Source organism: Acipenser ruthenus, chromosome 6, assembly GCF_902713425.1.
Source record: "Acipenser ruthenus chromosome 6, fAciRut3.2 maternal haplotype, whole genome shotgun sequence".
NCBI classification, from domain to species: domain Eukaryota; kingdom Metazoa; phylum Chordata; class Actinopteri; order Acipenseriformes; family Acipenseridae; genus Acipenser; species Acipenser ruthenus.
Genome location: NC_081194.1, coordinates 80,736,373 through 80,754,809, shown reverse-complemented (window position 1 = coordinate 80,754,809; position 18,437 = coordinate 80,736,373). Strand labels below are relative to the sequence as shown.

Here is an 18,437-nt window from a genome sequence, read left to right as displayed (position 1 = left end):
AAACTTGTTTTCCCGGGCGTCGGGCGATAAGAATTGCACATCCCTTATAATATTTTTCATTGCTCTGTAACTTCAATAAAAACTGACAGTGCATACATTTAGCTTAGACTGCTGATCATACTTTTTGCTGGTCCCTTGAAATTCAGATTAACAAGAATCGACTGTACTTGTCTTTTATAAAAAAGAGACAAGAAATAAGATAAAGCTACTACTGCATTTCCCCCACAGTCAATCTCAGCAATACAAAAATTACCTGGTAGTAATATCTAAGGACCCAGCAAAGACCTTCAACGTAGGACTTTACCACTTTGCGACGGAATTTCTCGTCCGATGCGTCCACATCGAACTTGTTTTTATAGTAACGCTGCTTCCAACCTTCCTCCCACAATCTATTACAAAGAGAAATGAGGGAGAAAAAACATCCACAGTGTAATCATACGGTCTAAACCAGTGGTTCTCAATCTGTGGTCCGCGGACCACTGGTGGTCCACTGGCTCCCTTCAGGTAGTCCAAGGAAAGGTTACATAATTATGGAAAGGAAGCAGCAGCATAGTTTATGAAACCCAAAATCTGAGACTTTAAAAACTCAGCTACAGAAGCAGGAAGAAAATGTATACATGTAGAATACCTCCAAGTTTAAAAAAAAAAAAAAAAAAAACCATGTTCAGTCATATATAGTTGGCATGTCTAAAATGAATCTTCACTAGGGAGTTTTCATGTACTGCGCTCACGTGCACTCAACACAGCAGCTTGTAAAGTAAGGGATAATACACGACAGGGAGTGCGTTGTGTTGCATTATCAAAAATCAAACAATATTATTATATATCCTTCCACTATGAAGAAAAAAAATGGTTCCTCAAACAAGGTTAGAGGAACTCATGGATGCATTGTAACTTCAGATTATAAATCAATTTCTGCTGTAATTATCAATTTAAATACAACAGTCCGTTTTATTTTTCCCCTCGGTAAATTCGTGTTAAAGAAAAGTAAACTAGAACCATTTTTTAAAACTCCAATTTTAAAATAACTTTGCTCACAGAAACAGGCCCATCCATTGCATTAAAACAAAGAAAGGCAAGTCTACAGTTATTCTTAGTATTATAGTGATTTTTTAATGCGCTTATTTTTCAGTCAGCTATACTGTTAATTGTGTGGTCTGCTGAGGTCAAAAACAAATTCATGTGGTCTGTGAAAAAAAATAAATAAATTGAGAACCACTGTCTAAACAAAACTGATTTATAAGAAAATTAAAGATGTTTACAATATCTGCTGAACAGCAGTAACATCAGTTAACATTATAATCGGTATGAACAATTTCAAAATTATACGATCCGTACATTCCTATAAATCTGAGAAGAATCCAACAAGCGCTACAGAAACAGATGTTTGTTCCTGAAAGTAGTGCCACCTGGTTCCTTTCACCAAACAGAAAGTCATGTTGGAATAATGCAGTACCACAACATAATGGTGCAACATCCACTTTGCCTGAATGAGGTTCACAAAAACAAACTGAAAAACAAAAAGGCAGTAATGCTGGCTATAAAGCATAGCCTTAGAAGCGTTAACTTCTTTAGTGATAAAACCGAAAATGAACAGTTAAGTTTGGCGCAGTCAAAGGTTCATACTGCTTTAACTGAATTATCATGCAAAGTGGTTACTGATTTTTAAAAAAATAATAATAATTTGCAATTGCCAATTATTTTTCTTTATTTTCGCCACAATTTGGTAAGCCCAATTATTGTTTATTTCAACCCGGCCCACCGCTGCCACCCCCGCGCTGACTCGGGAGAGATGAAGACGGACACACGCTTCCTCCGAAACGTGTGCCGTCAGCCGTCTGCTTCTTATCACTCTGCAGGCCTGTCATGCGGTCACCTCAGAGCTACAGCATCGGAGAACCATGCAGCTCTGGGCAACCTACAGGCAGGCCCGCCAGCCAGTCTACAGGGGTCACTGGTAAGCGGTGAACTGAGGACACCCTGGCCAACCTAAGCACCCCCTCCCCCCCTCCCCCTCCCCCTCCCTCCCTCTCCCTCCTCCCTCTCCCTCCCCCCCCTCCCTCCCTCCCCCTCCCTCCCCCTCCCTCCTCCCCCTCTCCCCCTCTCCTCCCCCTCCCTCCCCCCTCCCCCTCCCCCCTCCCCCCCTCCCTCCCTCCCCCCCCCCTCCCCTCCCCCCTCCCCTCCCCCCTCCCCCTCTCCCCCTCCCTCTCTCTCCCCCTCCCTCCCCCCCCCCCTCCCCTCCCCCCTCCCCCTCTCCCCCTCCCTCCCCCCCCCCTCCCTCCCCCTCCCCCCTCCCCTCCCCCCTCCCCCCCCCTCCCCCTCCGCCCCCTCCCCCCTCCCCCTCCCCCCCCCCCTCCTCCCCCTCCCCCCTCCCCCCTCCCCCTCCCCCCCTCCCCCCCTCCCCCCCCTCCCCCCCCCCTCCCCCCCTCCCCCTCCCCCCCCCTCCCCCTCCTCCCCCCTCCCCCTCCCTCCTCCCTCCTCCCTCCTCCCCCTCCCCCCTCCCCCTCCCTCCCTCCTCCCTCCTCCCTCCTCCCCCTCCCTCCCCCTCCCCCTCCCCTCCCCCGGGCGGCACTCGGCCAACTGTGCGCCTTCCCCCCTGGGAACTACCGTTCACTGGTTACTGATTAATTTAATGGATTATGTTAAAAGAAAGAATTCATGGCAATCCCATCCAACAGCAATTACAGTTTGACAACAGTAAGCCAATTTATATTTCACAAGAAATCGTACACCAAACTTCACTTTGTAAGGGCATAAAGCTTATTGGATTCTGCTCGAAAGCGATTCAGAAAGGTCTAGAAGAGGAGCATATTAAATGTGTGGCACATTTTGAATGAAGACCCTTACAAAAACAAACACACAGATACACACACGTCCAACAGTGCATAATGTATTTGGTCTACAAAAAAGATGCAGAAACAAAAAGGTATTTAATATCTAGCACCATCTTTTACATATTTAAAATACAAGGTTCCATGGCTAAGAATTTTAATTGCAATAAAATGCATGTCCAACAAGAGAGCTAAAGCATTATACAGCACCCACTTCCATTTATCAGCTCACATATATGGAGCTGTTGTCTGATGAATGTTTTTTTTAAAGCTCCAGCAGTACTGCAACATTCAGCTCACATAATCCAGGATGAACACTGACTGTAACCAATCTACTACTTGGTCGCAAAGGGAAAAGTGACTTGCAAGAAGAAAACCTGCATGAATACTAATTCAGCTCCTTGGATTGAACAGCTTTGGCTTGCACATCTCACAGGAATTTGCAGAACGCTCTGTGTTTCCACATTAATTACTTGCAGATATAAAAGGATCACAGGAAAACATCTGAAGGTACTTGCTGCAGCAACTTAAATGCCATTAAATTAAAATGCATCCCCCACCAGCAATTTAACAAACTGCTGTCAAACAACGTGACTGTACCTGATGTTATCCTCCGGTTCAGGTTCACTGTCACTGTCCTGCGCCTTCCTCTTCACACCTCCCGAGGGAGAGGGACCGCCATCGGAGACGCCCCGGGATCCTGAGGAAGTCTAGGAAGGTTGTTAAAAACGGCAGTCCAGTTTAACACATTCTATACATCCTCGTATTACTAGATTATACAGCTACAAGTAAAAGTATCCACCAAGCTTAACAGTCACAGTTCATTGCTAATAAGGACATACTGTACTTGGATTGGCAAAACACACCGTCCAAGTGTGTGTGTTTGACCTATGCCAACACTCCAGCTTGCTTTTCAATTAAAAAAAAAAAAAAAAGTCCACATGTTTACAAATTGCCTGTAATCAAAAACGTGCTTTGTTTGTCCAACCTCTGTATTAAATATCAAATAATCGTATAAATATATACAATACAAAATGATTGATACATTGCTTGTAGGGTACATGCCGTCTGTATGACATTGGGTATCTGTTCATTTTATATACCAAGAATGGCTCCAAAACAATCCATCAGCTAGTTACTGAATAAAATAGTTTTGTTTTTTTGCACCATTTAAGTACCCCCCCCCCCCCCCCCCCAAAAAAAAATGGTTTGATAATGTGTCAACATTAACCTGAAGCCAGTATTCCATCAGACGTGAGAACAAACCAATAAGCCTGGGCAAGTTTAAAATGTAGACTAGTATTACGCATAGTACAGACTAAAAATAAAGAAATGAAGAAAAACATGGCTGCTGTCCATTCTTCATCATGGCTTTCAAAGAGGCAGAATTCTAAAACAGAAGATGAATGCAGTACTTTCAGTAAAAGTACACTTTGGTTCATTTCACCGCAAAATCTAAAACTGAAAAGGATGCTGGCTTCAGCTACTGGTGATAAGTGACCAATACCACATTAACAAATAAACCAGTCCCAAACCAATTCACAGAGATGCAAAAGCTACACTTACGACATCCGGTGCAACCAAAACGTTTTTGCTTTACTGATGGTTAGTAAAATTAAATAAGTGGGATTGGCAATACATTAAATGTTCCAAGTATCAAGTTTCAAAATATCCTTTTATTTGACAAGATTCTTGGCACATGTTGGCATCATGGAGCCCAATCTTACCATATTGTGCTGATCTCGTCCACGCATTCTCATATTAAATGCTGCATGTCTTGGGTTATCAACAGGCTGTGGACCACCTCTCCTACCTAGTGCCTGTGGTGCAAACTGTCCTGAAGGCAAAAATGCTGGTTTGTCTGCCTGCAAGGAGGAGAGCGAAAGGGTGTTGTAGTCAGTGTAATTGATTTGCATCAGGGCACACAATTCAAATTAAGCAGGTCATGTATAATACTATTTTGAAAAGATGAATCATATCCTAATATTGCAACTGAAAAGTTGTCTGAGGTTAGTTGCTTTAAAAGGAGACTGTTTCTTTTATTTTTAATGTTGAAACATTAAGAAAGCTGCAAATACAAAATAAGCTTCCAACTTACTTTCATTCGTTTCTTCTTTTCTTTCATTCTCCTTTTGAAGCCTTCCTAAAAAGGTAGGAGGAAAAAGGGTTGCAAATAAACACAGCACCCTGTCAAATTAGAGCCACTTGAATCATGGAAAATTACACCATGACCTATACCTAGTAACATAAACATGGACGTGTAACAGATTATGCTTAATGGTTTAGAAATAATAATAACCTGGTTTTCTAGCTGTATAATTATAGTATTCACAAAAGCTTGGCAAACTTTTCTAGTAGTACACTAGTTTTTTTAACTACACAAGAGCCCTAGGGCCATGCGAGAAATTAAAACTTGAAAGTTTGATTTTGAAAACTCGAAATTCCGCCATTCTGCTGATACGAGCTGATTCTGGGGAAAAGTCAGAACTCTTGCTGACAGCACTGCTTCCTAAAGCCTCAAATTCATTACTGTCGGGTTTTAAAACTGGCTTTTCTAGTATAAATTTATTTTCCCACATATTATAGAATCATGTGTTTGAAAAAGCAGCTAAAGTTTGTTGAGTTGTCATACTTTAATTGTGTGGTATAGTTTGTAAGACATTTCTCACTGATTTAGAGCCCTGCTGGGGCAGATTTGTCTTTGTCCATGAGCATTTTAATAGATTAAAAAATATGAACATTATTATTATTATTATTATTATTATTATTATTATTATTATTATTATTATTATTATTATTATTATTATTATTATTATTATTAATAATAATAATAATAATAATAATAATAATAATAATAATAATAATAATAATAGGTGATGGAGTATTTGTGTGGTATAGCTTTAAAGATGTTTCGCATTGTTTTAATGACCAGTCCGGGCAGTTTTGTCTTGGTCTGGCTTTCCCAGATTGAAAAATTAACTAGCAGTGTGTTTGAATCAAGGCTTTTAGTCATTACGGGTTTACTTTTTTTAATAAAAGAGAAAATAAAACAATGAAAAAATGTATCGCATGAATTTCTCATATCAATTACAATGTGTCATTATTTAACTGGGTTAAGGATTGCACTAATATTTTAAGAACATCCCGTTTACACACATGCACGGATGATTCGCAAATGCCTTTTTCCTGAAATATATAATATGCCATTTTGATATCACTACTGCAATATTATGCCTTTTTAAGAGCAAGCATTCTACCATGCTGTAGCATTAACAACTGTGTATTAGCCTCTTCTGCACTTTGCACATAAGGAATTTGGCAGCCATTTAACATGTAATGGACATAAGATCCAAAGTATCGCCATAGTATGGAATATCATGATACTCTGCATGGTATCGTATCGATACTCCCTAAATGAGGCATCACAGAACACTACTACACAGGGCTGCGGCTGGCATGTTTTTATAATTTAATACAGGTGTGTAAAATGCATTGCCCCAAACCATTCTTTATTTTAAGATATGTGCGTACACTTTATCAATTTTTTGTGAAATTACCACGGGGCAATATGTTCAAATAGGAACGTCACCTTTAATGACACGCTAGAGACACCTTTGGTGATGTCTAATACTTAATAGATAGAAGTCATTTGCATTGCTCCAAACAGATTTGTTAGTGCAGTATAAAAATGATCTATTATGGTGGGGCAAGATGCTCTTTACTGATAAAACAGCCTTCATTAAAAACTGTATATTGCCTAAAGAGAAATGTAGATTCATTATTGATCATGTAAAACATGCTTACTCCAAATTCTAGCTGCTTTTTCAAAATATGATTCTATAAAATATGTATGTGGGGAAATTGACTTTATACTAGAAAAGCCAGTTTAGACTATTAAAACCCGACGGTAGTGCATGTAAGACTTCAGGCAGCAGTGCTGCCAGCAAGTTCCCAAGTTCTGCCTGTTCCCCAGACCCAGTATGTAGAATAGCAATTTTTTTGGATTCTCCCAGGTTTGCATTATTAAATAGAAGCGATACATAAATAATTTCATACAATTTGCAAAAAAGCAAACTTCAGCTTGAAACAAATGTCTTCAAATTACATGTGCTCACAAAAGGTTAAGCTGCAGAGCTGCATGTGCGCCCCAATTTCTAGCCAACATTGAAGCATCTATTGTACAGTGCAGATATAAAAAATATCAGAAGCTTACGGAACATTTGCTACTACACAAGTTTATTCAATCCAAATACATTGGTTCCAAGGATTCCCTAAAAATGCCAAAGACTGACTAAATAAATAAATAAATATAAAAACAAACAAACTTGCATCATCCTCTTTCCGTTTTTTAAAAATGTTATCCTCTGCAACTCCCACAGCTTGCATTATCAGCTCCACACGTTCCAAGTTAACAAAGCCATTTTCTGTCAGATAGCCCTGGAAGAGAAAGATTGGCACTGCTGTTAACATCCTTGTAGGGAACATTAGGAACCTTGTTTTTAACCCTTCCTGACAGTTTTTAAATTCCATTACATTCTAAAACAAGGATGAACTGATCAAAAAGTACCATTGGCAAGGCACCCAAACTGTTTTTTTTTGTTGTTGTTTGTGGTCAACAAAGCTAAATATTTCTCATGCAAAAGCTTACCTCAGTTTTGTGTACCACATCTTTATAAATGCCAACCAGACGATCAATTGCACCCTCCCTGTAAATAAACACATACACCGGTTAACCATTTAAAAAGACCTATTAAAGCTGGGGGGGGGGGGGGGGGGGGGAAGAGAGAGAGAGAGAGAGAGAGAGAGAGAGAGACTTACTGTTGATGCTACACACCAAGCAAGTTTTCATTTGGATAGCTGTTAACTGTAAGGTACAGTTCAACTTACCTAATTTCTAAGGAAGGCAAATGTGGTAAGAAGTCATTTCCGACAAAGAAGCACATGAACACCCAGTCATCAACACTCCTTTCAATGTCAAAAGGGAAAGGCAAGCTGGCCATGGTCAACTCTCTCTCCAAATACTGCAAAAACAGAAAATTGAGTCAAAAACTAAATTTAAAATGTCTTTATAAACATACTAGATTCTACTCGTATAGTAGAAGCAAATACACCCACCATGTTTTATTTATGGAGGATTGAAATAAGACCAAAGTATACACGCTGCATGCATGTAATTGCGTTTCCCTGGACTTCCCTGAAAACACACTCAACATACCTCTCGCAAAACAGCAATTCGGATGAAAATGAACTCCTGTTCTGAAGACGGAACACCGTCAGCAAACTGATCGTGCTGTCAAAAGAAAATACAATTCATTACATTTCCAGTGCTTTTTAAAAGATGCATTCTTTATCTATGTGTGTACTTTTAAAATGACGAACTTTTGAAATTACTGCAACAAATTCATGGAAAAAAAAACGGCAGTAAAACAAGAACCGTGAATATATTTGTAGAGCTGCATGAATTGAGCAAGACCATCTGCAGAGAGGGAGGGGGGTAAACCAAAACATTTCACAAAAAATATGTAAAATTTAATAATGACTTGCCTCTCCTTGCTTCTCCCTTGCAACACCCTGGCAATCTTTAATTTCATGACCAACCTGGCCACAAAGGCCACATGGTCTCGGCTTGTTTGGCTTGAACTCCTCCCGTATGATCGTGAAATTGGGCTCATGAGTAGCCAACCCCAGCATAATCAAATCAGCTGCAACAAAGCAAGTACACTGTTCTTACAACGCAGAACACCAGGAGGTTCCAATCACTACTGTAACATGGCTGTACTTGTGCCACAGACAGCTCTGGTTGATGAAACATGTCAGCAATTCAAATGCAAGGGCTTAGGGCCACTAAAATAACTGATGTACTGCAGAATCTGAACTTAACAACTGATATTGAAATATAACTCCAAACAATCTGCTTTTGTACATCTTTTTTTCTTCCACCATTATGAAGATGCATTGTTTATAAATTCTGAACACAGTAAGTATTTTAGAAGCACTGTCTTTGCCTAGGTTGCTCTTGTATTACTTCAGTTTGTTAAAATAAACAATTTCATAGCTGAACATAACAGGCTCATTAACTGCATTGTATGCAATAGCTTACATTTTGAAACATAAAACCAGCCCTTGAACAAACAAGGAATGCTTACCATCCGCTCCACATAAACAGTGATGAGTATTGGGGTCATGGTTCGGTTGAGCTGCAATACATAAATACATCATGTGCACTCCTTCTATACAGCATTCACTGAAGATAAAAACAAGCCTGAACCACGCAGCCTTTACATAAACGTTCTAACTATTACCTGTAGGTTTGTGGTGTGTTCAGATTTGATTTATTACTTTGGATAACCAAAGATTTATATATATATATACATTTTTATGAAGCGTATATTTACCTTTATGAAGCCTGTCTGAGATCTTATCATAAATGCAGCCCTGTCAGTTGTTATAGATATAGACAGCATGCTTAACTGGTAGCCTGCATATAATTGTTTTATACTACTGTATAAAACACAGGTGTCTGCACTGCCTTCAGTTGTAACCATCTTTAGGAATACTGATTTTCCATTTTTAGGACTAGCAAATTCCATTTTTCAAAAATGGCCAATTCTGTCATTTCTCCCCACTTTATCAACTTAATAATTAAACATGGCATTTCAAAAACTAAAAGACTAAATTAAATAATACAGCTGTATACAAAAAATGTGTCCTGTCTATACGGCAGAAGTGAAATGACCTCAATACGGCCCCACAGTTAGGTCAGGTGTTAAGAATTGACAGCGCAGGGTCAAAGTAAAGGGTGATATTAGATTTTGCCTGAGGATTTTACATGAAATGGTTTATGAGATAAAAGCAAGAGACGGTGATCCAGTGACCAATCTGCTAATTTATACAAGCTCCTCTCACAGCATTGCCTTGTTACAACAAAACAGGGCAGCAAACAAAAGCGGATGAACAGGAGACACAACCTTATTTTAAAATGCCCAGCTAGTGTGCTTTATGTGGAGACAGATTCTGTTTTTGCTTCTGGCTTTTCTTCCTAACTTTAAAACAAATGTCATTTTGAATGCCATTAATGATTGTCCATTTTACCCGTTCAGCAAAGTTGACACAGGAAGATGACAGAACCTGTACAATACTGGTCTGCTCATGAGATAGATTTGTTTCTCCACATTTTTACAAGATTTGTGAATCCAAACATTTAGTACATGAGTATTTCACGCACCATGTAAAGATACAAATGGTCTGGAACTGTTTTTGCTAGTTGTGGGATGATAACTGTATGATATTGAAGTACCTCGTTGTCTTCGAATGTAATCCATGATCTTGTGTTCTCCCTCACCAGGTACACTGGCATCAGACAAGATTACCTGGAAAAAAAAAACTGATGCAGCCGGCTTTCTATGCAACCCCAATTCCATTTTTCATATCGGTTTCACCGTTACAAAAATCCCCATTTGTTGCCACTAGTTTGTACTGCAAAATGTTTGAAATTACATATTTTCATTTATTATATAGTCTCATGTATGCCTCAAACGCTTGTGATTTACAGTATAAAAATGGAAACGTTAACAAAAATCAATGAACAGAAGTTCACTTTTCATACTGTGCTATATACTCTAATAACTATAGCAACTAAAAAAAAAAAAATATGCAGCTTGACAATGGATTTCTACAAAGAGCTTATGAAACAAGTTTCCCATTAGACTAATTCAAGCACCTTACAATGTACATAAAAGCAATGAAACACAATTTTTTTTTTTAATATATGCAAAAAAAAAACCCTACCGTTATGTTTTTCCATCCAGGATCATTGTTTTGTCGTTCAGCAACATAATAACGCAAACACCTTGCAAGGTTGTCCATAAATTCTGTCCCCTTAATTACAGATGAACACTCTTAGTACACAAAATATTAAGCTCAACCAAAGTACTTTATATGCACTTCAGTATACATATGCTTATACAATCTGAAGGTATAGTAATAGTTTTAGAATGCTAAATTGCAACTTCTTAATTCTTTAATTAAACCCCGGATTTTAGTGTACCACTGTTAAGTGAGCATGCAAACTCAAATCACATACTGAAGACGGCTATATTCTCCAAGGTCTTACAAACTGTAGATACAAAGGCAACACACTTACCGGGGTAATACAGTTACTGTCAAATCTTTCTTTTACTTCGTCTGGGGGCAGATACCCACCTGCAAATAAACACATTGCTGAAGTTTAATGTGTTTAAAAACATTTCAATTCTATACCAACCCCTGGATCATGGCACAATACTAGCTGAATTTCCCTACTGTAAAATATAGGAATTCACTCAACATTTCTGGAGTAAACCCTTAGCATTTTTCTTGCAGCAAAAATGATGACAGGAATATTCTCATACTGCATTACACAGAATACTGCCCCCGCCCCGCCCCCCCCGCACACCTCACATAACAATACACATCATTCAAGTTGTATGGGCAGGCTAGAGTTGCTACAAGAAGTCTAACTACCAAGACCCACAGTAGTTTATAAAGACAATGTTTCTGAATGAGCAGCATGTCAGAGAGATTACCAAACACCTACCTCTTTGCAAGACCTCCTCTCTTACACGTGACTTTTCTTCTGTTAGCTCCACACTTTCTTTAGAAGCTCGAAATCGCCTGGATCTCTGCTGGTTCATTTTGGCACGAGGCGCCTAAAAAAAGAAAGACTTGCTTTGTCTCACTAGAGCGATTTACTTGATGTGCCAACATGAAAACCAGCACTCTAGTTGTGTTCAATTTCATCCATAATAAACACACATTTCTTTATCCCTAAAAAGTAACTGACAAACACATGAGATTAATGAATCAATAGAATTAATTCTGCAAAATAAAATTGCATTTAATTTAAATATAATTTATGTTATTGGCCAACAGTTAGCTGTAAACATACAAAATGTTATGACACATGGTTTCAAACCCAGAATCATGAATACCTACGTGGCTCTTGACCTGTGATGTTGAAAGTGTTAGGGCCAAAAAGTGAAACACAATAGAACTGAACTGCAAAGCAAAGTTTGTGAACTCCCATCAAAAGAAAAACCACATTTACAAAACCGATTTACATACCAAAGTATTAGGAAAAACAAACTAAAACTTAATTTATACTTACAACTCCGTCTATAGCCATGTAAAGGACCTTTCGTGGGCGAACAATGTTATACAAGCGGTCAATGTACTCAAAAATCGCCACCATCATTTCATCCTCATTCTTGGGGGCAGCTCTGCAAGTTTAATGGGAGAAAGTATTCACTGAAAACAGGTGTGGGATTAGTAAGAATATTTAAAAAGCGAGTATAAATGAAGGGAAGCATTTACTTGTCTTCTGGGTGTGTACATGGGTGAATGATGCCATTCATATCCAGGTACAAGTTGTCAAACTCAACTTCATTTGGATTAGGTTTACTGGTATCAACAGGTACCCCAATTCCGTTACATTCTTTTGCCTGCAGGGGGATGTTAAACATAGATAAAGCAATCTTACTTAATTTATGGAGCCCGGGAGGGGACCCGAGAGAAAAAAATATATATCTTGTGCACATGTCTTACTATCTGCACAAGATAGCTAGTGGTGCGCACGAGATAGCTAGTGGTGCGCACGAGATAGCTAGTGGTGCGCACGAGATAAGCCTCTCATGGCCACGAGATAGCTAGTGGTGCGCACGAGATAGGCCTCTCATGGCCACAAGATAGCTAGTGGTGCGCACGAGATAGCTAGTGGTGCGCACGAGATAGCTAGTGGTGCGCACGAGATAGCTAGTGGTGCGCACGAGATAGCTAGTGGTGCGCACGAGATAGGCCTCTCATGGCCACGAGATAGCTAGTGGTGCGCACGAGATAGGCCTCTCATGGCCACGAGATAGCTAGTGGTGCGCACGAGATAGCTAGTGGTGCGCACGAGATAGCTAGTGGTGCGCACGAGATAGCTAGTGGTGCTCACGAGATAGGCCTCTCATGGCCACGAGATAGCTAGTGGTGGCCACGAGATAGCTAGTGGTGCGCACGAGATAGCTAGTGGTGCGCACGAGATAGCTAGTGGTGCGCACGAGATAGCTAGTGGTGTGCACGAGATAGGCCTCTCATGGCCACGAGATAGCTAGTGGTGCGCACGAGATAGCTAGTGGTGCGCACGAGATAGCTAGTGGTGTGCACGAGATAGGCCTCTCATGGCCACAAGATAGCTAGTGGTGCGCACGAGATAGCTAGTGGTGTGCACGAGATAGGCCTCTCATGGCCACAAGATAGCTAGTGGTGCGCACGAGATAGGCCTCTCATGGCCACAAGATAGCTAGTGGTGCGCACAAGATAAGCCTCTCATGGCCACGAGATAGCTAGTGGTGTGCACAAGATAAGCCTCTCATGGCCACAAGATAGCTAGTGGTGCGCACGAGATAGGCTTCTTATGGCCACGAGATAGCTAGTGGTGCGCACAAGATAAGCCTCTCATGGCCACGAGATAGCTAGTGGTGTGCACAAGATAAGCCTCTCATGGCCACAAGATAGCTAGTGGTGTGCACAAGATAAGCCTCTCATGGCCACGAGATAGCTAGTGGTGCGCACGAGATAGCTAGTGGTGCGCACGAGATAGCTAGTGGTGCGCACGAGATAGCTAGTGGTGCGCACGAGATAGGCCTCTCATGGCCACGAGATAGCTAGTGGTGCGCACGAGATAGCTAGTGGTGCGCACGAGATAGCTAGTGGTGCGCACGAGATAGCTAGTGGTGTGCACGAGATAGGCCTCTCATGGCCACGAGATAGCTAGTGGTGCGCACGAGATAGGCCTCTCATGGCCACGAGATAGCTAGTGGTGCGCACGAGATAGCTAGTGGTGCGCACGAGATAGCTAGTGGTGCGCACGAGATAGCTAGTGGTGCGCACGAGATAGGCCTCTCATGGCCACGAGATAGCTAGTGGTGCGCACGAGATAGCTAGTGGTGCGCACGAGATAGCTAGTGGTGCGCACGAGATAGGCCTCTCATGGCCACGAGATAGCTAGTGGTGCGCACGAGATAGCTAGTGGTGCGCACGAGATAGCTAGTGGTGTGCACGAGATAGGCCTCTCATGGCCACGAGATAGCTAGTGGTGCGCACGAGATAGCTAGTGGTGCGCACGAGATAGCTAGTGGTGTGCACGAGATAGGCCTCTCATGGCCACAAGATAGCTAGTGGTGCGCACGAGATAGGCCTCTCATGGCCACAAGAGAGTAAGTGGTGCGCACAAGATAAGCCTCTCATGGCCACAAGATAGCTAGTGGTGCGCACAAGATAAGCCTCTCATGGCCACGAGATAGCTAGTGGTGCGCACAAGATAAGCCTCTCATGGCCACAAGATAGCTAGTGGTGCGCACGAGATAGGCCTCTTATGGCCACGAGATAGCTAGTGGTGCGCACAAGATAAGCCTCTCATGGCCACGAGATAGCTAGTGGTGTGCACAAGATAAGCCTCTCATGGCCACAAGATAGCTAGTGGTGTGCACAAGATAAGCCTCTCATGGCCACGAGATAGCTAGTGGTGCGCACGAGATAGCTAGTGGTGCGCACGAGATAGCTAGTGGTGCGCACGAGATAGCTAGTGGTGTGCACAAGATAGGTCTCTCATGGCCACGAGATAGTAAGTGGTGCGCACGAGATAGGTCTCATGTCCCCTCCGGGGCTTCATATTAACCTTATTTAAACAGTGAAAGCGTGTTTGCATACCTTCATTTTCATCACAAAGGGCTCAATAGAGAGGTTCCATTTAACAAAAAGAGTATTTTTTGTTGTATTCCCATATGTTGTTGATTCAATTTAGTTTGAATGTACTAATCAGCACATTAACTAATCATGAGTAACATTATCACAATCTTGCCCCAAAAATGTATCTTTAAACTGTGTCAGAATCGTATAGGTCAAGCATCTAGCATCTAGTGCAGTGGTCCTCAAAGTAGTGCCCACGGCCAAATTCGTGCCTGCGAAGCCAGGCCATCGTGCCCGCGGCAGCTGTTCTTGAATTATGGCTCGTGAACACATTTCTGGCGGGTCGTAGCGTGGGAAAATAAATAAAGCTTTAAACACATTTTCCAACAAAAGCGTCACAGGAGTCTGTTGACAGTGCTGCTCGCTTATGCTGTGCTTGTACGTACTTGACATTTTTTTTTCCCTGAAGGGCCTCTGTGATACAATCAACCAATTGAATATCTGCATTTTCTCTGCAGTAGCCCAATCATAAGTTAGCTGGGTGGGAGGGCAGCAGTGTGGAGTAGTGGTTAGGGCTCTGGACGCTTGACCGGAGGGTCGTGGGTTCAATCCCAGGAGAGGGACACTGCTGCTGTACCCTTGAGCAAGGTACTTTACCTAGATTGCTCCAGTAAAAACCCCACTGTATAAATGGGTAATTGTATGTAAAAATAATGTGATATCTTGTAACAATTGTAAGTCGCCCTGAATAAGGGCATCTGCTAAGAAATAAATAATAATAATAATAATAATAATAATAATAATAATAATAAACTGTGTCTGTTTCAGTTGCAGGTACTGACAGTAAATTTAACCAACAAGAGTGTCATATATCTGCCAAGTTTTATGCAGCAGTCCAATCATAAGCAAGCAGAGGCCGAGCGAGTAGCCAATGGGAAAGTGAAAGATCTGACAGCTGTCCAAATATTCGTGAGCAGAGACGGGGTGTTAATATGCCAGGTAAGCACTGAATTTCAGTATTTAGAATTTAATTCTGTCTATATATTTTTCAATTTCACCAGACAAGGGAAACACTGTAGTAGATGTAGTTACAAATCCACTTTCTCTGAATAATTGTACTGGAGATGAGCGATCTTTAAAACAGTGTTGACAAATTTGCCAAATTGAAACAAAGCGAGACACTATATATCCTTTTTTATTTTAGTTTATTCATGGTTATCTGTGAAAACATGCTATTTAAAAATATTTGCATTGCGTATTTTATAAAAATTATTTAAAGAATAAGCGCAGCACGCACAATTATTGCCTGAGACTTGGCCCTATCAGTGAGCCAAGAATAACTCCCACTAAAACTCTGTATACACATACACACACACACACACACACACTTAGGATGACCAGATAGCAACAGTGAAAAATCGGGACACTTTCTGTTGGTGAGGGGAGGAAAGAAACCTTGTGAACTACTACACAACGCAAGTGAAGCAAACCACATATCTTTCTTCTGTAGAGAGGCTTTTTTATTCCTTTGCCTTCCTGTGTGCATTTCACTTCGGCAAAAACAAAAACTTAAGAGAAATGTAATTTTAAAAAAAAAAATACTCCAAAGCAGCTAACTTTCTTGTTTACTGTTCAGATGACAACAATGTTTTAATCACCCTATCAGTGCACCTGTATTGGCTTTTCTGTGACTTGCTTTACTGTGCGTAGCAGGTGGGATAGGTCAGTGCTGCATTGTTTTGATTTAGGTTGTTAAAATCTAGTTTTCAGCATTAGATGTAAAATACCAAAAATGGACGACAAAGCAAAACAAGCAAAGTATATTTCGGCTGAGAATCGTGTCAAGACATTTCCCAAAGAAACTGTACATGCAGATGGAGGTAATTGTTTTGCACATCTTGTAATGTGACAAAGAAAATACGATCGATCACTATAACGTCAGAATCACACATTAAACAAAAGGCTACTACAGAGGCTGCTGAAACAACGTAAAACAAACAGCTTTCAGAAAACAAACTGGAAAGTCAGCGCAGACAAAAAAGTAATCCTGTGTCGGTTGTAGCCAAGTTAAAATCAGCACTACAGGTACGATCACGCACAGCTACCTCGCTTCAAACAACCTGCTGTTTACTTTTTAAACGCAGTTAGAATTTTAGACCTGAATAGGCACGTTTTCTTTGTTTTGACTCGGTACTGATAAAATAAATTCCTGGATGGGACAAATAACATGACAATGAACATGCTGCATATATTGCCTTTATTTAAGTATGCCAGATGCCCTTTGGGACTGTTTCTAATCGATTTCCACATCTGTATAATTTGGCAAAGCTTTGTCTTACACTTCCAACCAATTCAGTGGATGCAGACATGCAGTCTCAATGTATGGGCAAGTCCACACCAGACAGAGAATGTCAGCAGCAACTGCTGGGGGATGTTGCATTGCCTTTACAAGTGACAGCACTCTGTTTTAGTAAGGAAGCAAGTACCACTATTTTAGGCCTTTATACCTCTCTGAAATATTAGGTGTATTTAATGTTTAAACAGGTCAGGGAAATGTCTGTGAAATCCTAATTATAATCCTAATCCTAATTGGATGATTTAACCATGGGCATATGATTGAATCCATTTTTTTCAGTAATTTTTTGCTTTTTAGTGACAGGCTCGTCAACACTACCAGCCATCATGACACTTATCAGTAAAATCGGACGCATAGGCACATGCAAAGAAAAACAGATGACGCATACCGCATCATATGACTGCAGGTTAACGTGATTGGATAGCCGCATAGATGCAATGCAAACAACTCAATCAAACATCGCGAGACAACTCAATCAAACATCGCGAGACAGTACAGCATTCACATACACGAAATTTCCTAACAAGAAAATAAATTTCACATTTTACGACTGGGCTATCAACGTTTAACCCTAACCTGGACAAATGGCATCCCAACTGTACCTCGATCGGAACACGGGACAAAGCCCCTAACATCGGGACGATCACGATTTTATCGGGACATCTGGTCACCCTATATATATTGTATATGTCACGGGAAGGCAGTGTTTAAGATAAGAACCTATGCAACTTTGTGGTGGACTCATTTTGTCTTGTTCGTCGTGAATTGTTTTGTTTTTAGAGAAACTTTTTAGAGTTTAAGTTTGCAAAAAAATGTATAATTAACATTTGTTTTGTGTTTTTACTACAAACCTTATGGCTCTATAGCTTCATACGGATGAGGCTGCTAAATCAGATGATTTAAACTGTTCTCGGAATAGAAATAAAACGTAGATATTGTACTGTGTGCAAAGAAAATGTAACAATATTTAAACTCCCGCACAGCACTACATTTATCAACTTTTTCAAACAGTTTCTGTTAATCATGGAGGAAAACATTTCATTAACTAAAGTTATCAGGTACATTTTCCTTACTACTGATGACAATGGAATGAATAACTTATTTTATTTATAAATATTTATTTTGAGAAAATAAAATCGAGAGTAGTGTCCATTATTGCTTATAAAGACCCTGAGAATAAACGTGTATGATGTGATTGCAATCACTCAGGTGAAACAATGTCTTTTAATTTGCCCAAACATCAATATTTTTCAACAAAACTTTCAGGAATTATTGCAACATCCTTTGGATCATTGAATAACACGTTTTTATCCATGTATCTCTAAGCAGAATACATAATAAAAACACTTTACATTAAAAAAAAAAAAAGTTTATATGGTTTCTTTAGTACTTTATAATGTTCACCATTTCCAAGATGCTACTGTAAAGAAATTGATTTCTAGTGAATTTTTATAGGAAGAGTGTCAAATACAGCCAAAAAATACCTGGTCCTGGGGGCGCATCCCACTGAAAAATGCTTGGTACTGAAAAGGGTTCACTAA

At 40.5% G+C, this 18,437-nt stretch overlaps 1 protein-coding gene across 2 annotated transcripts in view; it reads right to left on the bottom strand.

The window, feature by feature from the left end:
- LOC117410974 (5'-3' exoribonuclease 2-like) overlaps positions 1-18,437 on the bottom strand; it is a 44,212-nt gene that overhangs the window by 24,702 nt on the left and 1,073 nt on the right. For both annotated transcript variants that reach the window (XM_059025888.1, XM_059025887.1), the window contains exons 2-17: positions 12,183-12,310; positions 11,977-12,088; positions 11,407-11,518; positions 10,975-11,033; positions 10,620-10,709; positions 10,129-10,201; positions 8,978-9,028; positions 8,376-8,533; positions 8,047-8,121; positions 7,719-7,852; positions 7,480-7,537; positions 7,157-7,268; positions 4,930-4,970; positions 4,559-4,696; positions 3,432-3,541; positions 254-389 (exon numbers count right to left, since the gene is read on the bottom strand). In XM_059025888.1, the coding sequence (XP_058881871.1) occupies positions 254-389; positions 3,432-3,541; positions 4,559-4,696; positions 4,930-4,970; positions 7,157-7,268; positions 7,480-7,537; positions 7,719-7,852; positions 8,047-8,121; positions 8,376-8,533; positions 8,978-9,028; positions 10,129-10,201; positions 10,620-10,709; positions 10,975-11,033; positions 11,407-11,518; positions 11,977-12,088; positions 12,183-12,310 (1,587 nt within the window). The remainder of the gene's footprint in view (positions 1-253; positions 390-3,431; positions 3,542-4,558; positions 4,697-4,929; positions 4,971-7,156; positions 7,269-7,479; positions 7,538-7,718; positions 7,853-8,046; positions 8,122-8,375; positions 8,534-8,977; positions 9,029-10,128; positions 10,202-10,619; positions 10,710-10,974; positions 11,034-11,406; positions 11,519-11,976; positions 12,089-12,182; positions 12,311-18,437) is intronic.